The sequence below is a fragment of the Postia placenta genome, assembly GCF_002117355.1.
Source record: "Postia placenta MAD-698-R-SB12 unplaced genomic scaffold POSPLAscaffold_23, whole genome shotgun sequence".
In the NCBI taxonomy this organism is placed as follows: Eukaryota; Fungi; Basidiomycota; class Agaricomycetes; order Polyporales; family Adustoporiaceae; genus Rhodonia; species Rhodonia placenta.
Window position 1 is genome coordinate 131171 of NW_020169854.1, and position 25831 is coordinate 157001.

Below are 25831 nucleotides of genomic sequence, written 5' to 3' on the forward strand. Positions count from 1 at the left end.
TTGGCCAGGGTCAAGCAGGATTGAGAGGGTGAAGAATGCTAAGCCAAGCGTTATCCCGAGGCCCAACAGCGCCAGGAAAGCACGCTGAAAGGAACTAGACGGTGTACAGCCATGCGTCGTTACGTTGAATGTTTAGCGGGAATGGCAGCTGCGCGGCGAATATCTAGCGTCGTAGACATGGTCGTTGGGGTGGGTGACAGGAATTGGAACCTGGCTGGCTCTAAATTAGCATCCAATCCTAAAACAGGCAAATTTAACTGCCCAACTTATGGGCGTATAATAGCAATCGGCGCTTCTGCTTCAGGTCCTTGTCCGAGATTTACTGCGCCATGATGAAAGACAGCACATTCCTCCTGCCAGTCGTTACTCTGGGACGAGACCTGCATCTACTCTGAGACGAGACCTGCATCTACTCTGAGACGAGACCTGCATCTACTCTGAGACGAGACCTGCATCTACTCTGAGACGAGACCTGCATCTACTCTGAGACGAGACCTGCATCTACTCTGAGACGAGACCTGCATCTACTCTGAGACGAGACCTGCATCTCAGCAGATTCGCAAACTACGTGATGCTCATACTCGACCCGACATGCACGTTCTTTGCACCTTGTAGTACGCTCGAACACCCATGCTGATATCTGCGTCGCTTCGCTATATATTGAACTTATAATGGCGATGGTTCTGCATATTTCGGGTCCTTATACACTGCCTGGTAATCACTTGGCAATGCTAGCATCAAGCAACAAACATACCGTGACCTACCTCGTACGCGTTCAAGACATGGTACATGCGCACAGCATATGCTCTCATCTGCTCTGCTCTGTCTTTTCTTTCGAGCATCCTTGATAGGTCACCCAGCTCAAGCCTCAATTGCTAATAGGGCATGCGCATACAATCGTTCCCGGGCACTGCTAGCTTCCTAGCGGGAATCAATTGACTTCACGCCACAGCCTCCAGATCTTATGCCGTGCCCGCGCTAGTGCGTCCAGGACCCCAGGTCGTCAGATAAGGATATCCGTAGCCCGCGCAGGTTGAAGGAATTATCTACTCTGCTCACAGGAGACTACCCAGGTCCGTCGCGTGCACCCGCGCCCATCCAATCTTCGCTATCTCCTCTGTTTACCACAGCAGAGTATAAGCGTGCGGGCACGTCGCTAATGGCTGCCGTCAGGATATGCCACCCACGACATCTGCCGCTCGCCGCCGCATCGTGTCTCCGGCAGTGCCGGTGAGTCCTGGCGCTCACCGTGGCCGTCTATCTCATGTTGTATATGGTTTTCTGGTCCTCTGTGTGGAGTTTTCAATCTCTGTCCGTGACGTCTCATATCTATCCCGTTTGCTGGCTTGCTCACGAATACCACATTGAATGGGAGGGGATGCCGTTCGGAGTTTCACCCTCTCCGGACCCAGGCCTCAGGGTGGGTGCGCCACTAGTCACGATAATCTGCTCAGGAGCGCCGAGCCATGTGTGTAGCTGCAGCGCATCTTCCCGACATCGGGTTGAACTGACTGATAACCTTTCGATGAAACAGTCATGCCCAACGGGGTTGCAACGGCACGTCGAAATTGGCACCAGGAGTGATTAAGATGTGGAGCGCAAGCGAATACGGCTCCGCAGTTTCTCAACTTCGCTCATTGACGTGACATAGCATTGGCCGCCCGCTGTATGATGTTTATTTTTATTCACGTTTCATAGCTACGCGATTGCACCCACAGTCCTCCACGATAGCTTTTAGCAGTGGATGCACGACATCCATTCAGCACAATTTATTCTTGTTCCCTTGCCCTCTTACGTGCCGTCTTCACACCCCTTCTATTCAAGCGTCCCATCCTCCAACACCTCTGTTGCCCATCGCGTCCGCACTTGTGTCACCGCACCCATCTCTTGAACGATGCAGGCATCAGACCCTATACCACCGCAACTGGGTGTCCCTTTTGCAACGAGCTATGCTGCATTGACTGTCGCCGCTGTGACGCTGCTCGCTGCTCTACTGGTTCACGAACTCTCTGCGTACTCAAAGCGGCGATCTATGCCGCCAGGGCCGTTCCGCTGGCCGCTGATAGGAAACGCCCTTCAGATGCCGCAAATCCATCCATGGCTCACGTTCTCACGCTGGGCGCGTGTGTACGGTATGTAACATGCATTTGGTGTGAAGAGTATCGAAATACAACGATACATCCACAGGCGACATATTTTACCTCGACGCTCTCGGTCAGCATATAGTCGTGATCAATAGCGCTACGGTTGCGCGGGAACTGCTCGACAGGCGATCGTCCATCTATTCCGGGAGACCGCATCTCGTATGTGCTGTGTCATTGTGCATGATAGTTCATGCTCATGCATCGTTTAGACCATGGTGGGAGACCTGTTAGTACATTCTCCCTTAGGGCGGGGCAGTGCTGCGTTTCTTTCATGCGGCGTGCTGCAAATGTTTTATAAGGCTAACGTTCACGTAGCGCAGGGTATGACAGGATGATCGTCATGCAACCATACGGCGATGAATTGCGGCAACAGCGACGGCTTATATCGCAGACCCTCAGCACCTCCACTATTGGGCAATACTACGACATTCAGGAAGCAGCAGCTCGCCGACTCGTACTCGGGGTCATCGATGATCCTAGCTCTCTCGAGGGCCAGATTAAAATGTGAGATGCTATTCTACCAGACTCCAACAATGCTGAGGTATGTTCTATTGGGCAACGTCTAGGAACATAGCGAGCATAATCATGCTCGTGACGTACGGCTACACTGTCAAGGGCACGGAAGACGTGTTCTTTGGGAGGGCGATCGAGATCATGGACAACCTTACCCTGGCAGCAAGGCCTGGAGTATGGTTGGCGGATATGATTCCTCAGCGCAAGTGATTTTCGGACTGCTCTAAACCTTTCACGCTGCTAAACCATACGCTAGTCAAATATTTTCCATCGTGGATGCCGGGGCTTTCGTCCCTCAAGGCAGCAGAAGCGTGGCGCAAGCTACTTCATACGACTAATGGAATGGTGTACCAGTGGTGCAAGGAGAATTCGGTCAGACGAATCCTCACGCTCTTTCTGGAGTAATAGTGACGCCGCTTGTCTCCAGGAAAACGGCACAGCGCACTTGCCTAATCTGTGTGCGTCAGTCCTGGCACAAGCAGAAGGCAAGGCGACCCTTCAGCTGGAGGAATCCCTTATGTGGGCGGCATTGACCGTTCTATCAGGTGGCCTGGATACGGTAAGTCTATTCTCTACATGTGTTGGATTGAGAGTCTCATCATAGCGCATCTAAGAATATCTCAACGATTCTATCGTTCATTCTGGCCATGCTGCATTATCCCGACGTGCAGAAGAAAGCGCAAGCTGAGATTGATGCCGTAGTGGGGAGCGGACGGCTCCCGCAAATATCGGACAAATCGTCGCTACCGTATATCCGAAGCGTGATTGCTGAGTCATACCGCTGGCTTCCCGCCACTCCCCTAAGTATATGCATTTGCGCACGCCCTCGAATTTTGTTTTGATCTTGCATTTCGCAGGTGTCCCACATGCACTGGACGAAGACGACATCTATGACGGTTCCTTCCTGCCCAAAGGCTCGATAATTATGCCGAATGTGTGGTGAGTTCAGGCCGGCTCCTCGCCTCGTTATTATCACAACGCGAACACATCTCCAGGCACATGCTACATGATCCTAAGATCTACCCCGAGCCGGACGCGTTCAAACCCGAGCGCTATGGCGGTAGCGATATCGAGATGAAGAAGGTGACAGACATCGCATTTGGATTCGGCCGACGCGCATGCCCTGGATTCTATTTCGCCGAAGGCACAATATTCTCAATCGTCGTGACCGTGCTGGCAACGTGCGACATAGTGCCCGTCGTCAACGACCATGGGCAAGAGATTATTCCCGATATCAGATATTCAACGAATGTTGTACTGTGAGTGGATGATATTCGGTGGCCTGTGCGCCGATGCCTGACTACGGAATACTGTTGTGTCTAGTTGCCCTGAGGATGTCAAATGTACATTTCGGCCACGGTCAGAGCAAGCCAAATCGGCGCTCATCGACAGCATGACCGGTGTACTCTGAAATTATTGTGTTTTTCATGTGTCGAATTGATGTCGCCGATGATGGGTTTTTATGTCTCAACTTCAGCATGGCAATCGATAGAAGACATGTAAATTGTGCTTTTGCAGTCGGAATGCCACCAAGACTATACTAGACGTATCCAAATTCTCAGCGACTTTCAATATCCACTACTTGCAATTGGATGTAATAAAACTTGAAGTACCGATGTTCGACAAGAGATACTAGTCTTCAGACATGACCGCAACAGAATGTTATTTGAAAAGACACACATAGTAAACCACACCTTGGGGTCAGTGTCAGTTCGTGACGAGAGACGCAGTCACGCTACCTGGTGGAATTACGGGACGCGCTGACCACCATTATAAACCGCTCACAGCAGCGACTGCATCAGACTCCGCCACCGCTCTTTTTGACTGGGTTTCTCAGCCTCTCGATCTTCGGCGAGCAGCTCGGAACAGAAGCAAATATGACTTCCCTCAGCTCCACACAAATCTGTTCCGGAGCGGTCAACGCACACACAAAGAGTCACACCAGTGGCAAGTTACATACCTCAAGGAACTGATCGATGTCCACCGCAGGCGACTTTGAGAACCCAGCCTCTTCAAGGACGTAGTCGTAGTCCTTGCGGTTGATCCCCGCGTAGCCAGGCAGCCCCTTGACCAGGTCCGGCACCTCGTCGTGTCGCAAGCGCGCGCGCGCCTCCGACTCGCCGCTCGCGCGGCTCTTGAAAGCCTCTCGCAGCCTGGGTGTAGCATCGTGAGGGAGTCAGAGGGACAGGACGGCAGCCTGTTCGCGACCTTCCCGCACGTGTACGTTTATCCTCTACTATGTTATACCAAAAATAACGCCCTCCCGCGCGTCGTCGACATCATGGCGGAGGAGCACGGCTAGGGCAAGGCGCGCAAGGCGGAGGAGCTCGCGAACGCGACGCTCTTTCTCGCGAGCATGGGCCTGCCCCCGGGCGCGCAGCCCGCGGCCGCCCCCGCGGAGCCGCACGGCCTGCTCGCGCGTCGGGAGCGCGATCGGCCTGGGCCCCGCCCGGAGGCGGCGCGCGGCACCAGAGATGGTGTACAGCCGCGCGCAGTTCGAGGCCGGCGGGGTGGACGCGACATCTATTGCTCGCCGCCGCATCGCGTCTCCGACAGTGCTGGTGTGTCCTGTAACTCATGCGTGGCCGTCTATCTCATGTTGCATACTGTTCTCCAGCTGCTTGACTTTGTCAACATTCCACAAACTTCGGTGTGCCATGGGTTTGAGTTCGAAGTTACAAGTCACTAGTTGACGTGTGAACTCGTCCCTGCCATCGACTCATGATAGAGTTATCGTGATATCTGGTCTGTGGAATATACAGTGTCCGTCTATGGCGTCTCATATCTGTCCCGTTTTCTGGCTTGCTCAGAGAGGGGATGCCGCTCGGAGTTACACCCTCTCAAATCTCAGGACACATGCCTCAGGACGGGTGCGCCACTCGTCGCGATAATCTGTTCAGGAACGCTGAGCCATGCGTGTAGCTGCAGCGTTTCTTCCCGATATGGGGTTGGATTGCCAACTGTAGACCTTTGGATGAGACGCACATGCCCAACGGGGTCGCAACGGCAGATGACAGGGAAAAAGAAAGGACTGACTTGGATGGACATCGTGCATCGACTGCTAAAAGCTATCGGCGGAAGACGCCAATAGCCAGGTTGAGAGATCGCGGATCCATATTCCGCTTGGAAGCCACATCGTATTCACTTCTGGTGCCAATTCCGACGTTGCGTGCTTTCTCCACACCCCTTCCATTAAAGCGTGCCATCCCCCACCTCTCTGTTGGCCATCTCGTCCGCTATCCAGTGAACGATGCAGGCACCACATCCTACACCAGGGCAACCGGGTGTCCCTTTCTCAACGAGCTATGCTGCATTGGCTGTCGCTGTGGTGATGCTGCTCGTCTCTCTACTGGTTCACGAACTCTCTGCATACTCAAAACGGCGATCTATGCCGCCAGGGCCATTCCGCTGGCCGCTGATAGGAAACGCCCTGCAGGTGCCGCAAGTCCATCCATGGCTCACATGTTCACGCTGGGCACGTGTGTACGGTACGTAACGTGCATTTGGTGTGAAGAGTATCGAAATATAGCGATACATCCACAGGCGACATATTTTACCTCGACGCTCTCGGTCAGCATATAGTCGTGATCAATAGCGCTACGGTTGCGCGGGAACTGCTCGACAGGCGATCGTCGATCTATTCCGGGAGACCGCATCTCGTATGTGCTGTGTCATTGCGCATGATACCCAGGCTCATGCTTTGTTCAGATTATGGCGGGAGACCTGTTAGTGCATTCTCCCTTAGGGTGGGACAGGGTGTATTCTCTCTGATGCGGCGTGTTGCAAATGTTCTAGCGCAGGGTACGACAGGACGCTCATCATACTGCCCTACGGCGATGAGTTTCGGCAACAACGACGGCTTATATCGCAGACCCTCAGCATCTCCACTATTGGGCAGTACCACAACATTCAAGAAGCGGCCGCTCGTCGACTCGTTCTCGGGGTCATTGATGATTCTAGCCCGCTCGAGGGCCAGATTAAGATGTGAGTTGCTCTCATATCCAACCCCGGCAATGCTGAAGCGTGCCCTGTTGTCTAACGCCCAGGAATATAGCGAGCATTATCATGCTCGTGACGTATGGCTACACAGTCAAGAGCACAGAAGACGTATTCGTTGAGAGGGCAATCAAGGTCATGGAGAATTTCACCCTGGCAGAAATGCCCGGAACATGGCTAGTGGACATGATTCCTCAGCGTAAGTCATTGGTTGGCTACTCTGAATCATCGACACTGCTTGACCATATGCTAGTCAAGTATTTCCCGTCATGGATGCCGGGTTTAACGTTCCACAAGACAGCAAAGGCGTGGCGCAAGCTACTCTATACAACCAGTAGAACGCTATACCAGTGGAGCAAGGAACACTCGGTTTGATGAATCCTCGTGCTCTTTCTGTGGTGATCAATGACACTGCTTGTCCCCAGAACAACGGCACAGCGCACTTGCCTAATCTGTGTGCGTCAGTCCTAGCAAACGCGGATGGCAAGGCGACCCTTCAGCTGGAGGAATCCCTTATGTGGGTGGCACTTGCCGTTCTATCAGGTGGCCTGGATACGGTAAGTCTATTCTCTATATGTGTTGGATTGAGTCTCACCATAGCGCATCTAAGAATATCTCAACGATTCTATCGTTCATTCTGGCCATGTTGCATTATCCCGACGTGCAGAAGAAAGCGCAAGCTGAGATCGATGCTGTAGTGGGGAGCGAACGGCTCCCGCAAATATCGGACAGACCGTCGCTACCGTATATCCGAAGCCTGATTGCTGAGGTATACCGCTGGCTTCCCGCTGGTCCTCTGGGTATGTTTTTTGCGCAGTTCTTCAGATACCGTACTAACTAAGTATCTTGCAGGCGCCCCACACGCACTTGATGAAGACGACGTCTATGACGGTTACTTCCTACCCAAAGGCTCGATAATTATACCGAATGTGTGGTGAGTCTAGGCCGCCTCCTCGCCTCGTTAACATCACAACGTGAACGCATCTCCAGGTACATGCTGCATGATCCCAACATCTACCCCGAGCCGGACGTGTTCAAACCCGAGCGCTATGGCGGTAGCGACATCGAGATGAAGAAAGTGACAGACATCGCATTTGGATTCGGCCGGCGCGCATGCCCTGGATTCTATTTCGCCGAAGGCACAATATTCTCAATTGTCATGACCGTGCTGGCGACGTGCGACATAATGCCCATCGTCGACGATCATGGACAAGAGATCATTCCCGATATCAAATATCCAACGAAGGCTGTTCTGTGCGTGAATACTATCCGGTAGCCTGTGCGCCGATGCCTGACAACGGAATGCTGCCGTGTCTAGCTGCCCTGAAGATGTCAAATGTATATTTCGGCCACGGTCAGAGAAAGCTAAATCGGCGCTCATCCACAGCACGACCAGTATACTCTGAAACACTGTGCCATTCACGTGTGTCCAACTGCTTTTATGACCCAATCTCAGCATGGCAATAAATAGAAGACATGTAAAATTGCTCAGATATGGTGCTGGACCAATGATTGTCGAGCCCTGATCTTGGGTCATGAGAGCGTATTTCATCCACCACGGAAGGGAGTCGACCAAGCAGAAGTGAACAACGGCGCCATGATATGACTATATAAAGACTGTTAGGTACCTCCCGACGCCGGTAATCACTATCTCAAATACCTTCACAAGAGTCAACCAAGAATACCAGTACGGCTACGGAACCGCATGCGCATGGTCGTGTCCTCCATCGTTAGCCCATACGTGAAGTGTTGACGGGTTTCTTCTCGCATGCAGTGATGCATACTCCAGATGAACTTGTGCGCGTCCTGTAGAACGTATCATCGCTCACTCTATACATGTTTGGACAGGCCAATAAATCAGATTGTTTGTTATGTTCCGTAAAGGTGACAGGCTTCAACGGTCCAAGAAACGAGACACATGCAAGTCCTTACACATCAAACAGGTCAAAGGACAGCTTCGTGTGTATACTCATGCTGCTATTTCCTTTGTTAGATATGACCTGTGCGTCTGGAATAAAGTAAGTCAGACCTCAGCTAATTGACCGAGGCAATCGCACCATATCGCCGTGGTCCTCGTGTATGCTGCTCAGCACCATTGAGCTCTGGGGCACCGGCGCAAACAATGCAGAAGTAATCTGCGAGCTATTGGCCGTGCCTCGATCACGAATACGTGGTGTTGCCAGATGGACGTCTTCTACGCCTGCTTTACAAAGGCGCGATTGTTCAGGGAGATAGCACGCTGTTGGAATATCTGTCACGACAGCAAGTCTGTTCGGCCGTCAAACAAGGTAGCATAAAGCGTACAGCTTGGACAAGAACAGCATCCTATGAGAAAGTAGTGAGATATGACCGCGGGTGGCACTGCATGGATATAATGGCACTCACGGACATGCGCCCAAATAGGACTCCTTAGTTCTGGTCAGCGTTGTGTGACAGGTATTCAGGGTCAACTCACTGGGAGACCCAAGACCAGCGTGAGTGTGACGATGGACACAACCGCTGAGAACAATGGCATCAGAATCTAAAGGCATCTATGTACAAAATGATATACCGGTAAGGCTTCCAGTCTCGACGACGATGCAGATCAGGCGATTGATCAGAATCTCCGTCTCCATGATTCCATTCTTCATCTTGCGCAACTGTTGCAGTACGTGGCCGTTGTCAGGCGTGCTCATCGTCACACAAGCCTGTTGGACTTACCGAGATCGTCATGAAAACTGCAATGAGGCTGTCTGCTAGTGCGCTTCCAGCCAGCCAGAGCTAGAGTAGTGTCTAAACGTCGAGCAGACATTCACGATCAGCAGCCGGAACCCACCGCAATAGTAATGTTTTCTGCACGCTTATCAGCTGCGCCGACCATCCAGGGAGATATGTTGGTCTGCAGACCTGTCAGCTGCAGCAACGCGCAGTCAATCTACCCCATACCATGCTAAGATATACAGCGGCCACAATTGCGAATCCAGTTTGGACAAAGGCAATCTGCGAGGAAATCATCAGACGAAACGGGACATACTCATGATGGTCTCGATGCCCACGAGAACAATGAGGCCTGAGCATATACGGGATCCTGAGAGCTTCAAGATCCGCCACGCGTAGAATATCTGCACAGCTCCGGACAGGACACCGCACATGGCACAGACACTGAACCAGGTATAGTATGAGCTCGGGGCCAGATGCCCCAGTGTCAGCAGATTGTCTGCTTGCTTCGTCAAGGACACCAGGACGTCTGCGGTGATTCCTGCCGTCTGTACCCACTCGTATAGACACAATGCGTAGACTGATTCGAGACGGAGCGTTAAAATGTCTGGAGAGATTGCACGAGGAAGGCACTGACCAGCTGCCTTGCATAGCAACGAATCCCGCGGGAAGCACAGATAGTAGATATCTTCAAGACGTTTTCAGCGAGAGTGCAACAGATAGGACTCTACATGATCTCACAGACTTGGGTGGTTAACGTGCATTGCAGGCCCCAGTTCAAGAGTGCGCCGAAGACCTTGGGTGGTGTGAGAATGGAAAATGGCGCGCTTTGCAAGGGTGATCACCTGCGGGACGACTCTGAAGGACGTTCTACGGTGAGTACACACTCGGTGCACCAGAGATACTTGAGCATACGTCTCCACAAACGTTTTGGTGCTGGTCATGCTGGTGTATGAAAAGTATCGCACTTACAGATAACAGGGCGCAGCTCCGAGCATCTGTGGAAGCGGTTCGGGCGTATTTCTGCAGCTGCGCAATCAGACCAATGGCTACAGCCGTCAGCCCAGCGGCTGCACCCTACTGGACTGTCAATCATGATCCTGATGGCCCAGGTGACATACCTGCTAGTTCTCACGAACGTCGACGTCCCGCGGGAAAGACTGGCTGATGCTGGACAACATGCAACCTCTACACGTTGAACTTGGGGGTATTCGTGGCGATGTTCGCTTCGTGTCAATAAAACACGCGAACCTCGAGGTGTCGCGGTTTGCTTTTCATCACCACGCGCACTGCGCAATGCGAGTACCCAAACTTACGATTTAGTAGAAGAGTTCAGATTGAGTACAATCGCCATGGGCAGTATAGCGTTTTCGATCAAAAACCGTCCGGATATTGACCAATAGGAAGGGGCCATAATCCCATGTTCGTGACGCAGCCGGCAGGTACCCGGGAGCATGCGTGGGCTCCGGAGAACGGGCCCTGAGCGCGGTGCCGGATAAGGGGTGGCAGGCGCGGTGCCAAGCGGGCCGCGGGCCGCGGCCTGCTGGGGGAGCGCATCACCATATTGCCCGCGCCCAGGCGGATTGTACCCAAAACCGGACCCCCTAACTTATCATCCCAAATGTTCAAGTCAACTCCGCTCCGCCAGCTCACCACCTCTCCGCCATTCTCTTGAGGCCTGAGCTATGTCCAGGGCCGCTACGCTGCGCCGTGCTCTTCTCTCTCGTCGCACACTCGGTGTTGCGGCGGGTGGAACGCTCCTTGCGGCGGGTGGAGGCTATTACTACCTCAATTCAGGTCCCTCCTATCCTCCGTCGACGAAGGAGACACGGAGGCCACCGCCGCCATGGACCCCCCCTTCTCGGCAGCAGATGCTCAACGGTTTGAAGGCTTCTGCAACGCAGGAGGGCGACGAGTATCCGTACGAGTATGACCTGCTGATCGTCGGCGGGGGCGCGACAGGGGCAGGTGTAGCGGTCGATGCAGCAAGTCGTGGTTTGAAAGTAGCCCTCGTCGAAAGAGACGACTTTAGTGCAGGTTCGTGCATCTTGGCTTTAGGCTTCGCTTCGAGACCTTCTGTTCCATTCATGCTCTCACGTTGTGGTGCCGCAATACGTCTCTATATTTGCACCGTGCGCATATTTGCTTCGTGACTTGGCCATAAGCACCTCGTGCCATAAATACCGCTAGCTATACCCTGTGGGGCTTCTTGACGCAAGGCGCCGCTTGTGCGACCCGTATCTCATCGCACAGCTGTACTGGCTCGGGCAAGGTATGGCAGTCTTCTGCCCCTGCCCCGCGACATCAGCCTTGTCACGGACGTGGTATGGAGCTGGTCTGCATCTCGCTTTGCATAGAGATTGTTCGAGACTGCTATGGCGCACCCATTCTAGGCCTCCTATCAGTTGGAGCCCGACGCAAAACATGGACATACATATCATTTGATGTGAGCCGATAGAAATAGCTTCAGTAGAGGTACAGTAGCGGCCCTGCAGCGCAAGGGGGAATCCAGGTCGAACTGCATCTTGTGGACCCCTTTTGTTTACAGGCCTTGCAGTGCATGTTCGCTTGCTGACACCGTCCCGTTACCATTAGGAACATCCTCAAAGTCCACCAAACTGGTCCACGGTGGCGTCCGCTATTTGCAGAAGGCCGTAATGGAGCTCGACTACGAACAATACAAGCTCGTACGCGAGGCCCTCCACGAGCGCCGCATTTTCCTGCAGACCGCCCCGTACCTCTCTGCGATGCTGCCGATCATGTTGCCAATATACAAGTGCGTCGTCCCTGGTGTGAGCACCACAATGGCTGATTCGAAGGGCGCTAGATATTGGCAGGTCCCATACTATTGGGTCGGTTGCAAGATGTACGACGTGCTCGCGGGGAAAGAAAACATGGAGTCTTCGTACTTGATGAGCAAGGGGAAGGCTCTGGAGACTTTCCCGATGCTCAACCAGAACGGGCTGGTTGGAGCATTAGTCTACTATGATGGTACACAAGATACAGCTCGCGCGCGACAACTGGCTAAGTTAGCACTCTTCCTCAGGTCAACATAATGACTCCAGGATGAACATCGCGTTGGTTATGACGGCTGTCCAACAAGGTGCGACAGTTGCTAACCACGCAGAAGTGCAGTCGCTTTACAAGGACAATGACGGCAAGCTCAACGGCGCACGCGTGCAAGACCGTCTCACCGGCAAGTCATTCGACGTCCGCGCCAAGGGCGTCATCAACGCGACGGGCCCGTTCACCGATGCCCTATTGTCCATGGACAACCCCTCGCACGTGCCCATCGTGCAGCCGTCCTCCGGCATCCACATCACGCTCCCGAACTACTACTCCCCGCGCACGATGGGCCTGCTGGACCCGGCGACGTCGGACGGGCGCGTGATCTTCTTCCTGCCGTGGCAGGGGAACACGATCGCGGGCACGACCGACACGCCCGCGGCGGTGGAGACGGAGCCGCGCGCGCCCGAGGAGGAGATCCGGTGGGTGCTGGAGGAGGTGCGGCGGTACCTGAGCCCGGACATCAAGGTGCGGCGCGGGGACGTGCTGAGCGCGTGGTCCGGGCTGCGCCCGCTGGTGCGCAATCCGAACGCGGCGAGCACGGAGGGGCTCGTGCGCAACCACATGATCCACGTGAGCGATAGCGGCCTGGTCACGATCGCGGGCGGGAAGTGGACGACGTACCGCGCGATGGCGGAGGAGACGGTCGACAGGGCCGTCGAGGTGTTTGGCCTCAGGCCGAAGAACGGGTGCGTCACGGAGAGGCTCAGGCTGGTGGGCAGCGACGGCTGGAGCAGGAACATGTTTATTGGGCTGACTCAGCGGGTATGGCCCTCCGTTTTGCCGTGTTCGCCGCGCACCTCATGAACTGCTCTGCCCACAGTATGGCCTTGAGACAGAGGTTGCGAAACACCTGTCGGACAACTACGGGGACCGCGCCTGGACGGTGTGTTCATTCGCGCACCCGACTGGCAGCGCGTGGCCGTTGCACGGCATTCGACTCGCCCCTGGCTATCCATGTAAGTCACAACTTACACAATCTGCGAACGTCTGCCTTACCCTCACGGATCGCATGACAGTCATCGAGGCCGAGGTCCGCTACGCCGTGCACCACGAGTACGCCGAGACCGCCGTCGACGTCATCGCGCGCCGCTGCCGCCTCTCCTTCCTGAACGCGCAGGCCACGCTCGATGCGCTCCCGCGCGTCGTCGACATCATGGCGGAGGAGCACGGCTGGGGCAAGGCGCGCAAGGCGGAGGAGCTCGCGAGCGCGACGCTCTTCCTCGCGAGCATGGGCCTGCCCCCGGGCGCGCAGCCCGCGACCGCCCCCGCGGAGCCGCACGGCCTGCTCGCGCGCGTCGGGAGCGCGATCGGCCTGGGCCCCGCCCGGAGGCGGCGCGCCGCGCCGGAGATGGTGTACAGCCGCGCACAGTTCGAGGCCGGCGAGGTGGAGGCGCTGCGCGAGGCATTCAAGAGCCGCGCGAGCGGCGCGTCGGAGGCGGACGCGCGCTTGCGGCATGAGGAGGTGCTGGAGCTGGTCAAGGGGCTGCCTGGCTACGCGGGGATCAACGGCAAGGACTACGACTACGTCCTTGAGGAGGCTGGGTTCTCGAAGTCGCCTGCTGTGGACATCGATCAGTTCCTTGAGGTATGTGGACTGTGCCACTGGCGTGACTGAGTATATGTGTGTGCTGACCGGTCCGGAACAGATTTGTGCGGAACTGAGGGAAGTCATATTTGCTCCTATTCCAAGCAGCTCGCCGAAGATCGAGAGGCTGAGAATCCCAGTCGAAAAGAGCGGTGGTGGAGTCTGATGCAATCACTGCTGTGAATGCTTTGTCGAGATGGTGGCCAGCGCGTCCCATAACTTCACCAGTCAACTGACTGTGTCCTTCACTACCAACTGACACCGACCTCAAGGTGCAGTTTACTATGAGTGCCTCTTTCAAATACTATTTTGTTGCGGCCACTTCCGAAGGCTATCTCTTGTTGAATATCGATACTTTAAGTTGTGTTACATTGCGAGTGGTGGATGTTGAACATGTCCATCAGTATTGGTGGCATGGCATTCCGTCTACAAAAGCACAATATCTACACAATTCTACATGTCTTCTAACGATTGCCATGCTGAAGTTGAGACATAGGAACCCATCATCAGCGACATCAGTCCGAACACGTGTCGACGAGCGCCAATTTAGCTTGCTCTGACCGTGGGCGAAATGTACATTTGACATCCTCAGGGCAACTAGACATACCAGCATTGTGTAGTCAGGCGTCGGCGCATAGGAGACCGGATAGTATTCACTCACAGTATGATCTTCGTTGAATATCTGACATCGGGAATAATCTCTCGCCCATGATTATCGACGATGGGCACTATGTCGCACGTTGCCAGCACGGTCACGACAATTGAAAATATTGTGCCTTGAGCGAAATAGAATCCAGGGCATGCGCGCCGGCCGAATCCAAATGCGATGTCTGTCACCTTCTTCATCTCGATATCGCTACCGCCATAGCGCTCGGGTTTGAACGCATCCGGCTCGGGGTAGATATTAGGATCATGCAGCATGTGCCTGGAGATGTGTTCGCGTTGTGATAATAACGAGGCGAGGAGCCGGCCTGAACTCACCACACATTCGGCATAATTATCGAGCCTTTGGGCAGGAAGGAACCGTCATAGATATCGTCTTCGTCCAGTGCATGTGGGACACCTGCGAAATGCAAGATCAAAACAAAATTCGAGGGCGTGCGCAAATGCATATACTTAGGGGAGTAGCGGGAAGCCAGCGGTATGTCTCAGCAATCACGCTTCGGATATATGGTAGCGACGGTCTGTCCGATATTTGCGGAAGCCGCTCGCTTCCCACTACAGCATCAATCTCAGCCTGTGCTTTCTTCTGCACATCTGGGAAACGCAGCATGGCTAGAATGAACGATATAATTGTCGAGATGTTCTGCAATGCGCAATGGTGAAATGCTCAAACCAACACATGTAGAGAATAGACTGACAGTATCTAGGCCACCTGTTAGAACGGAAAATGCCACCCACTTAAGGGATTCCTCCAGCTGAAGGGTCGCCTTGCCCTCCGCGTCTGACAGGACTGACGCACATAGATTAGGCAAGTGCGCTGTGCCATTTTCCTGGAGACAAGCAGCATGATTGATCACCCCAGAAAGAATACAAGGAGCCGTCTGACCGAATTCTCCTTGCACCACTGATACACCATTCCATTAGTCGTATGAAGTAGCTTGCGCCACGCTTTTGCTGTCTTGAGGGACGAAATCCCCGGCATCCACGACGGTACATATTTGACTAGCGTATGGTTTAGCAGCGTGAAAGGGTAAGAGCAGTCCGAAAATCACTTGCGCTGAGGAATCATATCCGCCAACCATATTCCAGGCGTTGCTGCCAGGCTGAGGTTGTCCACGACCTGGATCGCCCTCTCAGCGAACATGTCTTCCGTGCCCTTGACCGTGTAGCCATATACCACGAGCATGATAATGCTCGCTATGTTCCTGGACGTTTCCCAACAGAACATAATTCAGCATTGTCGGAGTCAGGTAGGAGAGGATCTCACGTCTTAATCTGGCCTTCGAGAGAGCTAGGGTTGTCAATGACCCCGAGTACGAGTCGGCGAGCGGCTGCTTCTTGAATGTCATAGTATTGCCCGATAGTGGAGGTACTGAGGGTCTGCGATATGAGCCGTCGCTGTTGCCGTAATTCATCGCCGTAAGGTTGCATGATGAGCATCCTGTCCCCCCCTACGCTACGCGAAGGTCAGCCCCTTTCGAACGTTTGCAACGCGCCACACTGTCAGGGGAAATGCTCCCCGCACCGCCTTGAGTACTCACAGTTGCCCCGCCATGATCTAAACAACGCATGAGCATGAGCTTGGGTATCGTGCGCAATGACACAGCACATACGAGATGCGGTCTCCCAGAATAGATCGATGATCGTCTGTCGAGCAGCTCCCGCGCAACCCTGGCGCTATTGATCACGATGATGTGCTGACCGAGAGCGTCGAGGTAAAATATGTCACCTGAGGATATATCGTTGCATTTCGATACTCTTCACAAGAAGTGCATGTTACGTACCGTACACACGCGCCCAACGTGAATATGTGAGCCATGGATGGACTTGCGGCACCTGAAGGGTGTTCCCTATCAAGGGCCAACGGAACGGTCCAGGCGGCATAGATCGCCGCTTTGTGTATGCAGAGAGTTCGTGAACCAGTAGAGCCGCGAGCACCGTCACCGCAGCGACAGCCAATGCAGCATGGCTCGTTGCAAAAGGGACACCCAGCTGCCCTTGTGTGGGGTCTGATGCCTGCATCGTTCACTAGATGGGTGCGGTGACACAAGTGGGGACGCGATGGGTAACGGAGAGGTTGGGGGATGGCATGCTTAAATATATGGGATGCGAAGAGAGCACGCAAGAGGGCAGGGGAGCAAGAATGGACTGTGCTGAATGGATGTCGTACATCCACTCCCAAAAGCTATCGTGGAGGACTGTGGGGGCAATCGCGTAGCCATAAGAGGTTAATAGAAATAAACATCATACAGCGGGCGACCAATGCTATGTCACGTCAATGAGCCAAGCTGAGAGACTGCGGACCCGTATTCGCTTGGGATGTCGCGACTCTATTGGGCATGACTGTCTCATCCTAAGGTTGTCAGTCAGTTTAACTACAGACGGGTACTGTAGGCTCCACACGGTATCAGGGGTCGTTGATAGGAACCAGCGCACACTGCAACCGATGATTTCGAGCCGGTAGGTTCTCCAGTCTTTTGAGTAGGATGTTCCGAGCTCAATTTCCTTCGCTGTGTATATATACTCTGCTACAGCATCGGACATCATGCATGAACCAACTAGATGCATCAAGGCGTCAGTGTGGCGAGAATCCTGGCTGTCCGTGTGTGAAGCTTACTGATCTCGGGTACTCGAAGAACCTGAACGATAAGAGTACCCATAAGATTTGCACCGTGCGTGTCGAATACTCTCTACTACAATTTTACTCACTCGGCCTACATTTCAGAGGACCTCTGACCATACGTCCGTGGAGGTAGCCTCTCTCAAATATTGGTTCCTGCAATGTCGAGAAGATCTTTTTCTGCCAATAATTCCCGCAGTAATGGGGCGAGATCAGGAGAGACGTCCTTGAGAGTCGCTTCGTGCCATAACACAGACGGCCGTCAAAGCCCATCGCCGGGTCAACGGCACCTTTCAAGTATACCCAATGCACGACTTCGAAGTCGGTGGATTGCAGTTGCCTTCGACTTCAACCGGGAAGTTGCATCTGTCGACGGGTAATCGGTCTCGGAGATCAATTCAAGCTTCGCGGCGCTGCTCGAGTTGATCAACGAGTTATTCTGCGACAAGATGCACAGACTACACGTATCCCGGCATGATCAAGGCGCATATCAATAATCTTCATGTCGCCGTCAGAGAAATTACCGAGCCTTTAGATACAGCCAAGGATATGTTCTGTGAGTGACAGTACACGAAAATGGAGAAGAAGACCACTGAAGCCGTTGAAGCGATTGACCCTCGCAGTGCTATGCCAGTCGATATCTCTTTAAAAGACTTGTTTGGCCTCATCCTGGATGACCTTATGCGCATTGAGATCGAGGTAAAGGAGCTTGTACAGCCCTTTCCTGGAGCGCAGCATTCAAGGGCCTCGGATATATCCGACAAACATAGCTGACACTTTTTATAACAATAGCATTTTGCAAACAGCATAGGAATACTGCATGAAACAGTACAGGCAGAGTACGGACATCGACTTAGAATCGGACCAACCTCCCCGTTCTTAAAGTAGTAGGAGTCGCTAAGCCGCTCTAATCGTATATTCTTGCATAGAGAAGGCGGAGACGTGATGATTATCGAATGTTTACTCGCCTGGGTTGCCTCGGTCCTGGTACTCCCAGACGACAACGTATGGGCCACTGAGGTACATGATATATTGTGCCTGAGCTTTGTGCAGCTTCCACTGTGAAGATAAGAATTGTCGCCAGACGGTCAAGTGGTATTGACGTTGCGGGCGAGTTTGAACATCGGCTTGCCTTGAGCGTCAGATTTATGGCAGTGCGAGCCTGCAGGGTCCGTTCCGAAAGCTAGTGACATGCGTAACTCGAGCCCAAGTATATCGGAGGTCTGACGTTGGAAGCGGTCGACGAGAGCAACAGACGACGGTAAGGAAAAAGTACGGGCCAGTGATTTCAAGCGAGCGTGAGGGCAGCCACGTGGATCATAGCTGGTCGGAATCTGCTTTCGGTGAAGCTTGCCTGCAGGCCATCTGCCTTCCCTTTCCCGAGTATCATGCAACTCTCGCAGTCTCGGCGAATTTTCTTCCAACCCTACGGTGCTCTGATCTTCTATTACTGACAACCTCGGCGATATCGAGCCTTGAGTCGTGCGCCAACCGGTCGACTTCTCAGTGCAGCATGGCACCGTGATGTGTTTCGGATCCATTCTCGAGGCTCATGTAGCGCGTACGAGCTTCTGAAGCAGGGCTGACCGCGCGCGGAGGCGGAACCCCGGATGGCCTTGCCTGTAGGTGTGTGCTCACAGTCGCAGGACCTCGGGATATTTGCTATTGCGCCTTCGAATTGACGGCCATGATCCCTGCGGGCCTGCGCCTAATCGTCAATGCAAGCGTTCGTTCTGCTTCAGGGATGCGCCACTTCGCCTTTTCATTCTACGACCTTGCCTTGCACTCAAAGCGCGGCGGAGTCGCTGTACGTGCAGAGTCCGCCGCTTCGGGTTCGCTAAGCCTGACGTAAAGATCTTCAAAGTGCTATGTTGTCTGCGACTCCCAGCCATGCCGTTCCATCGGCAGAATAGTCTCAGTATTCAATTGTGGTGATTGTTATGTCTCAAAACGCCTGGCCGGCGGCATTTCGTGTGATGCTCAGTTTGACGTACACGGGCCCCGGCCCTAACAGCGGCTCCAGTAGGAGAAGACGTTCACTATGGAATTTTGAGGACTACTGTCTCTACTGCCATAAATATCGTCGCAGAATGCGTACTTTTGCCCAGTGCCACTCGCTCCCTCACTTCCTTCGTCGGCAACGGCGGCCCATCAGCGCCCTTTATGTCTTCGATGCACGACCGTACTGCGACCCTCGACAGCATTCAAACCGTACGAGTCGGGGATGATATACAAAATCTTGAGAAAGCTCTGTCAGAACAGCCGGTGAAGCTTGACATCGAACATGCTCTCGTCAAGGACGATCCACGACAATGGTCCAGAGCCCGGAAGGTAACCTCATACGCTGCTTGTCTTAGAGGTCAAGTAGCATAAAGCTAAGCGCCCTCGGTATACAGTTTTGCGTGGTCGTGATGATCTGCGCGGCCGCTATGATTGCTGGTTTGGGCGGTAACATCTACAATCGTGAGTCGCGTACCACAAGAGAATCTCGGCGAAGTCTAATGTTACCCCGTGAAAGCCGCGATTACCCAGATTGAAGCAGACCTCCACGCGACGAGCTCCCAACTTAGTCTGACGGTGTCCCTCTTCATACTTATCCAGGGAGGGTTTCCTGTGCTTTGGAGTGCGGTCAGCGAAATCCAAGGTCGCAAGGTAAACATGCGATGATTTGGCACATGTTCATTGTCTGAGCAGTCATCGCCCAGATCGTGTACCTGGTCTCTATCTCGCTCTGCACTTTGGGCTGTGTGGTCTCTGCGATAGCAAAAACCATTAATGTGCTCATAGGCATGCGATGTTTGCAAGCTGCAGGGTCAGTGCAGTGCCCTCAGCTAATACGCAAAAATTAACATACTCACCTTCATTAGAGCGAGCGCCGTCGTGTCCATCGGCGCAGCCACGCTGGCTGACCTTTTCGAGCCAGCCGAAAGAGGAACTATGATGGGCATATACTTATGGTAAGCTTCCTTGCGCTAATGATGACCCTCGTGTTCATGTACGATCGGGGAATCCCTTCACTGCTTCTCTGGATCGTCGTAGTGCTCCCTTGCTCGGCCCCTCACTCGGACCCATCATTGGTGGCATACTCACGCAGGCGTTTAACTGGCGTGCGACGTTCTGGTTTCTGGTCATCTTCACAGGGCTCTGCGCTGTATCCTTCATTTTCTTCGTGGATACGTTCCGTCATGAGCGTAGCATGTCGTATCAGGCTGCCCTCAAGAAGGCCATGCATACTCCAGATCTTGCGCCCCATGCCAAAACAGATCCAGCACACGGCGTCGATGCGTTGAACAAGCTGTCGGAGACTGAACATCCTGTGCACGAGTCCCAGGACGATACGATGTCCGCTGTCACTACGATTGCGGAGATCCCAGAAGCTGATACGCCGAAGGGAGTCTCTATGCCTGCACAGGAGGTGAAGCTTACCTTAAAAGACGTCAACCCGGTGCGGCCCATGCTGCAGGTGCTGCGGCGGCCAAACAACGTCGTGATCATCCTCGCGTCTGGTACGTGTTAATACCCCGTTTGTCGGTCGTGTGCCCCATTTGACGCCGTGTGCCGCAGCTCTCTTGTTCGGGTTTGAGTATAGTATCTTGTATACGGCATCAATCACGCTGGCCAATGCGTATCACTATGACGCATTGAAAATCGGATTGGTCCTCTTGGCGTTCGGGATGGGTCAGTGCACTTTCCCTCTACAGATGGAAGCACACCGCCTGATACATCCCTCACTCTCTATAGGCTGTCTCCTTGGTAGCATCTTCGGTGGACGCTACTCCGACTACGTCTTGACGAAGGTGAAGGCGAGCCATGGAGGGAAAGGCAGCGCAGAGGCACGCACTTTACGCATTGCTCTCCCGTTCCGTGCCGCATGCTCATTAAATCCTTCTCGAATGTGCAGATGCGCTTGCAGAGCACAATGTTCGCAATGGGGTTCTTCCCCTGCGTGGTTATAGCCTACGGCTGGGTGTGCGAGCAGCGCGTGCACGTCGCTGCTGTCTGCGTAATGCTATTCTTCTGTGGGTTCTTGATGATGTGCGCTGTCTTCCTCGCATCCCCGCCTACGGCAGCTGCTGACGATACGGTTCCGCGCTCCTCGATGTATCCACGCATGATCTCTCAGTTGCATCTACACCAGCACATTGGCGTACATCGTGGACGCCAATGTAGGCCTTTCGTCGACCGCAGTCGCCACAAACAGCTGCATTCGAGGTCTATTCGGCTTCGTTGCTACGGAGATTGCAGTGCCCCTTCAGGTGCGTAGGCTCAAATGCTGCATGCAGACCGTCGCTTGCTCAACCGGTCTCTTTACACAGAACTCCATCGGCGACGGCGGCCTGTACTCTATGTGGGCTGGCTTGATGGTAGTTTCTGAGCTGCTCATCCTGCTCGTCTGGTGGAAGGGCGGCCAGTGGCGCGAGAAGTCAGCTTGACGCCTTGTGGCCATAACGCGGTGAAAATTACGCTTCGGAATACCCGTCGCCACTGTCCGGACAGGGCGACGTAACGATAGAGTTTGGATATTTTACTTATAGACGATCGTGTATTATAATATGTGTGTAATACAATTGTATTCTCCACGAGCATCCGACAAGTCGTCAGTGAAACCAAAAGTCATAAATCTATGTCTATATTCCGCAGGGAGATCCGACGTGGTGACTTGCTGAGGTATGACTACGACTGGCGTGTCTCTCTCGCAATGGCGTTTTCGCGCCATTGGCCGCCTTTCCACCACACGAGCAAGAGCATGAGCTCGGAGAGAACCATGATGCCTGCCCACATAGAGTAGAGACCACCATCTCCAATAGAGGTCTACCAAGAGATCAACACGCTGTCCGCATATTTGCGACGCCGGGACCACTCACCTGCAACGGGACGGCGATTTCGGTAGCGACGAAGGCGAAAAGGCCGCGAAAGAAGCTGTTAGACGCTACCGCTGACGATGAGCGACCTACATTGGCATCTACGATATACGCCAAGGTGCTGGAATAGATGGATCTGCGAAGCGTGGGCAGTGAATGTTGGCACGCGCTCTCACACACGCATAGGCGGTCTCACGTACATCTGGAAGAAGCCCGCAAGGAACAACATGACGCAGACTGCGGCGACGCTGACGTGTTCCTCACACACCCAGCCGTATGCGACGACGGAGGGCGGGAAGAAGATCATGGGGACCATGGTGCTCTGCAGGCGCATCTGTGTGGCGAGAATGAAGGATAAGCATGACATGCCGCAGGGGATGCCACTGTACACATGCGTGCCTCCGGGTAGCTCTTGCCGCCGTGTCGGGCCTTTACTTTGAGGAAGACGTAGTCGGAGTAGCGCCCGCCAAGGATGCTGCCGAAGAGACAGCCTGGGGGTTAGGTATCAGCGCAGCTCGAGCATAGATATACTGTTCAAAATGTACCTATGCCATAGGCAAGGAGGACGAGTCCGATCTTCAGTGCGTCGTAGTGATATTCATTAGCTAGCGTTCGCGAGGCGGTGTACGTTATACTGTAGTTGAACGCGAACAGCAGACCTTCGTCGCGGCACCACTGTTGAGATGTGTCTATGCCGCGAGGACTTGAGACTCACCTGATGCAAGCAGGACGACAAGATTATTGAGGCGACGGAGGACATGAACAATGGGGCCAATCGGGTTGACATCTTTGAGAGACAGCTTCAGCTCTTTGATTGGCACAGCGTCAGTCTGCGTCTGCGCCTCTACGTCTCGATCACTTTTGCGGTCCTCGTCGTTCTGCTGGCCGACAACCGTCTCTTTCTCCGACAATGTCTGCTGCTTCTCGGTAGCCTTCTTCGCCTCGGCCTCCATGAGGCGCTTCAGCGCAGTCTGGTAAATCATGCTGCGTTGCCGCCGAAAGGTGTCTCGGAAGAAGATGAAGGAGATGGTGCAAAGACCGGTGAAAATGGCAAGGAACCAGAACGTAGCGCGCCAGTTGAAGCCTTGCGTTAGGACACCACCCAGGATGGGCCCAAGCGACGGGCCAAGTAGAGGAGCACTGTTCATTAAGACGTGCGACGTCGTGAATATCCTCGACCAGTCAAACTACATCCTGAACGTACCAGTAGTAGATACCCATGATCGTTCCCCGCTCATGTGGGTCGTATAGATCCGCCAAAGTGGCGGCTCCGATGGATATTACCGCACTCGAGCTTTGCCAGTCACGAAGACGTACTTTTGTGTCAGAGGGCTAGCTTAGAAAGACGCAGATCATGGAAACTGACCCGGCTGCCTGTAGACATCGCATGCCAATGAGCACGTTGATAGTCTTTGCTGTCGCTGCTACAATGCAGCCGATCGTGCAGACGGATATTGAGACCAAGTACACTGCCTATGGGAGACGGTCAGTCTTTGCGACCTGACTATACTGTTCCCCAAGTTGCAAACCTTGCGCCCTCGTATCTCACTAATTGCACTCCATATAAGGGGGAATCCGCCTTGAATAAGGATAAAAAGGGAGAGCGTCAGACTAAGCTGGCTGGGGGTTGCATGAAGATCAGATTCGATCTGTGCAATGGCAGCTGGAGGAAGGAACGCTCAGTCGCCCACACGTCAAAGTAGACTCTGCATAAGCGCAGCGCACGATTATAGATATTCGCTCCCAATCCCGCAATCATAGCCGCCGCTGAGATCATAGAGACCATAACATACTGCCCGCCGTTAAACCATCTGCTCCGCTCACACTAAGCAAATCCAACGTACTTTTCGAGTCTTGGGCCATTGGCGTGGGTCGTCTTGAACCACCGCATGCTCTATGTCTAGCTTGGCTGCTGGCTTGGGCGCGTCGACTTTCTCCTGGCCCTGGGCGTCCGCGTCAGTGCCGGCGGCAGCGACATGCACCTCGGTCGTCGTACTCTGGCTGTCTACAGGGTCCATCCTGTGCGTGTGCTGGCTCGTCGCCTGGCCGAGCGTGAAGTCGTGAGGTCGTGAGAGGAAGAGGGAAACAGATTGGCGAGCTGGGGACCGGCACGCCGACGAGATAGTTCGGAAAACCAGGGTGCACGAATGCACCCTGTGATACAATTAAGGCTTACATGACTCCGAATGTTGTGAGCCGTGTCTGCCGTGGATGAGATGCTCGACTTGAAACTTATCAGACGACATGCCGCGGCGTCATCTTTGAATCGGAACGCCGGCACCGCTCGGCCGACCGTCTCATACTGTTCTCCGATTCCCTGTCACTTATCACCTATTTGGTTGGTGTTCCCTATGCAAAGGCCGTCTCTGTTGCAGGTCTCATACATTCATTGCTAATGAGTCGCCTGATTGCTTCAGGTTTGTTGCGCGGCGACACAGTGTGGGCGTCTGAAAAATCGTGGCGGCGGCTGCAGTTGCTTCTGCATACCACAGCGCCCATCGAGCGGCACGCACGGAGAAAGTCTCGAACTGACGAGAATTGGGGTTTCCTCGTGTGAGTGCGGAACCCGGTACGTTATAACCATTGTCACAAACGGGCAGGACTCGACTCTCCTCGATGATGGCTCAGAGACCCGTATCGCACGCATGTCGTGTCCCTTAGCATGGTCCGTTCGAGAATGCCTTCACAGCGCCAGACTCATCGGTCTGTTCTTGCCCGACGCAGTGGAAAGTCGGTGAGTGCACATGTAAATTTAATGCTCGTTTTCCGTTACGCGCCCCTTCAACAACGTTGCACGCCGCTCAAATGGTCCCTGCCACCGCGACAGGAAAAGAAGCGGCTTATTTGCGAGATGTGGATGCTGTCGCGGGATCTGCGACGCGGTCTTCGCTCAGTGCAGTAGACGTGTGATTTCAATGGCTCGCCACAACCACGCGGGAGCTACGATACATACGCTATTTGCTTTCGGGCGATGGTCGGACACCGTTACGGAAACATGGCAGGCCGATCAGTCTGTGAGCAGTCTTCATTACGCCCGGACTATGAATGCTGGCTCTCCGCGTAGCGTTGCTATCTGAGTTGTAATTATGGACAAGGGCCCGTTGAGAAGGTTACGCTTCTGTCGCCGTGTAGGCGTGCTGGTGTCGGGAGCTATCTCGCTTATTTTGAGCCGTGAGGACGCCGCACGCCGAAACTTCTCCCGTGCGGGTGCGGTCGAGGAGAGGATTGCAACTCCATGGGGTTAGAGGTCCGGGGTAGATCTTCGAATGTGCGAAGGCGACGTGTGCATACGCACCGCGGCGACTATGCTACGATCGACCGCGTTCACGCGCGTCTCCTGCCTCGACGGCTCCTTGGCCGCAGACGGCAGAATGCTAACGTCTAGATGACAAACGAGCCTGTCCTTCGTCTCGTTACCTTGCGCATCACGTCTGTGATCTAAAACCTTCGAATTATTTGACTACAACGTGCACTATTCCACCTGTGTGATTCTTGCATCTCTTTGGGTTGATAGCTTTTACCCAGTTTCAATCTAGCTTGACGTAATTATCTACCAGATGTGCCAATGGTTACTTGCGTTTGCTTCGAGTGGATCTCCGCCGGATACTCAGGTCGCATCTCTTTTCGCTTGCTTGCATCTCATAATCTTTTCACCTACATCGACATGGCGTCAGTGTCACTT

At 53.9% G+C, this 25831-nt stretch overlaps 9 protein-coding genes across 9 annotated transcripts; 5 read left to right on the top strand and 4 right to left on the bottom strand.

Annotated features, from left to right (window-relative positions):
• Positions 1-1894: 1894 nt before the first annotated feature.
• POSPLADRAFT_1062587 (hypothetical protein) lies at positions 1895-2867 on the top strand (the record flags this gene model as incomplete). The annotated part of the gene is made up of 5 exons (XM_024481532.1): positions 1895-2132; positions 2188-2303; positions 2354-2370; positions 2460-2648; positions 2711-2867. 5 exons carry the CDS (start codon positions 1895-1897, stop codon positions 2865-2867), a joined length of 717 nt encoding a protein of 238 aa, XP_024333220.1.
• Positions 2868-2933: 66 nt separating this feature from the next.
• On the top strand, positions 2934-4068 carry POSPLADRAFT_1062588 (hypothetical protein; the record flags this gene model as incomplete). Its single annotated transcript, XM_024481533.1, has 6 exons — positions 2934-3029; positions 3085-3216; positions 3272-3461; positions 3515-3596; positions 3653-3916; positions 3981-4068. 6 exons carry the CDS (start codon positions 2934-2936, stop codon positions 4066-4068), a joined length of 852 nt encoding a protein of 283 aa, XP_024333221.1.
• A 387-nt stretch (positions 4069-4455) lies between these two features.
• Positions 4456-5199, bottom strand: POSPLADRAFT_1062589 (hypothetical protein; the record flags this gene model as incomplete). Its single annotated transcript, XM_024481534.1, has 3 exons — positions 4456-4560; positions 4618-4802; positions 4905-5199. The coding sequence occupies 3 exons, from the start codon at positions 5197-5199 to the stop codon at positions 4456-4458; spliced, it is 585 nt and encodes a 194-aa protein (XP_024333222.1).
• Positions 5200-5907: 708 nt separating this feature from the next.
• Positions 5908-8059, top strand: POSPLADRAFT_1160025 (hypothetical protein; the record flags this gene model as incomplete). The annotated part of the gene is made up of 11 exons (XM_024487489.1): positions 5908-6145; positions 6201-6316; positions 6366-6382; positions 6453-6641; positions 6704-6852; positions 6907-7022; positions 7079-7210; positions 7264-7453; positions 7506-7587; positions 7644-7907; positions 7972-8059. The coding sequence occupies 11 exons, from the start codon at positions 5908-5910 to the stop codon at positions 8057-8059; spliced, it is 1581 nt and encodes a 526-aa protein (XP_024333223.1).
• Positions 8060-8847: 788 nt separating this feature from the next.
• POSPLADRAFT_1159890 (hypothetical protein) lies at positions 8848-10294 on the bottom strand (the record flags this gene model as incomplete). The annotated part of the gene is made up of 9 exons (XM_024487472.1): positions 8848-8904; positions 8958-8978; positions 9109-9152; positions 9205-9340; positions 9469-9539; positions 9667-9930; positions 9988-10038; positions 10096-10195; positions 10238-10294. 9 exons carry the CDS (start codon positions 10292-10294, stop codon positions 8848-8850), a joined length of 801 nt encoding a protein of 266 aa, XP_024333224.1.
• A 753-nt stretch (positions 10295-11047) lies between these two features.
• POSPLADRAFT_1175160 (hypothetical protein) lies at positions 11048-14474 on the top strand. The gene is made up of 7 exons (XM_024488330.1): positions 11048-11387; positions 11946-12126; positions 12178-12341; positions 12397-13181; positions 13240-13375; positions 13436-14004; positions 14066-14474. Exons 1-7 carry the CDS (start codon positions 11222-11224, stop codon positions 14168-14170), a joined length of 2106 nt encoding a protein of 701 aa, XP_024333225.1. The 5' UTR covers positions 11048-11221; the 3' UTR covers positions 14171-14474.
• Positions 14475-14519: 45 nt separating this feature from the next.
• Positions 14520-16551, bottom strand: POSPLADRAFT_1159780 (hypothetical protein; the record flags this gene model as incomplete). The annotated part of the gene is made up of 11 exons (XM_024487456.1): positions 14520-14601; positions 14666-14929; positions 14986-15067; positions 15121-15310; positions 15366-15548; positions 15581-15669; positions 15720-15724; positions 15747-15872; positions 15935-16118; positions 16277-16396; positions 16452-16551. 11 exons carry the CDS (start codon positions 16549-16551, stop codon positions 14520-14522), a joined length of 1425 nt encoding a protein of 474 aa, XP_024333226.1.
• A 2908-nt stretch (positions 16552-19459) lies between these two features.
• POSPLADRAFT_1160028 (hypothetical protein) lies at positions 19460-21720 on the top strand (the record flags this gene model as incomplete). Its single annotated transcript, XM_024487490.1, has 11 exons — positions 19460-19618; positions 19684-19750; positions 19806-19939; positions 19993-20099; positions 20155-20244; positions 20327-20797; positions 20877-20965; positions 21029-21146; positions 21203-21256; positions 21426-21543; positions 21604-21720. The coding sequence occupies 11 exons, from the start codon at positions 19460-19462 to the stop codon at positions 21718-21720; spliced, it is 1524 nt and encodes a 507-aa protein (XP_024333227.1).
• Positions 21721-21809: 89 nt separating this feature from the next.
• POSPLADRAFT_1076584 (hypothetical protein) lies at positions 21810-24167 on the bottom strand (the record flags this gene model as incomplete). Its single annotated transcript, XM_024482931.1, has 11 exons — positions 21810-22099; positions 22153-22285; positions 22350-22483; positions 22534-22640; positions 22695-22808; positions 22865-23289; positions 23354-23443; positions 23516-23622; positions 23679-23812; positions 23875-23941; positions 23994-24167. 11 exons carry the CDS (start codon positions 24165-24167, stop codon positions 21962-21964), a joined length of 1623 nt encoding a protein of 540 aa, XP_024333228.1. The 3' UTR covers positions 21810-21961.
• Positions 24168-25831: the final 1664 nt, after the last annotated feature.

What these genes read in the sequence shown, in the direction of transcription:
- POSPLADRAFT_1175160 (XM_024488330.1), top strand. Translation starts at nt 11,222, where the DNA reads ATGCTCAACGGTTTGAAGGCTTCTGCAACGCAGGAGGGCGACGAGTAT. An exon ending in AGCATTAGTCTACTATGATG is followed by an intron (nt 12,342 to 12,396) that starts GTACACAAGATA and finishes ACTCTTCCTCAG; the next exon opens with GTCAACATAATGACTCCAGG. An exon ending in ACTCGCCCCTGGCTATCCAT is followed by an intron (nt 13,376 to 13,435) that starts GTAAGTCACAAC and finishes ATCGCATGACAG; the next exon opens with TCATCGAGGCCGAGGTCCGC.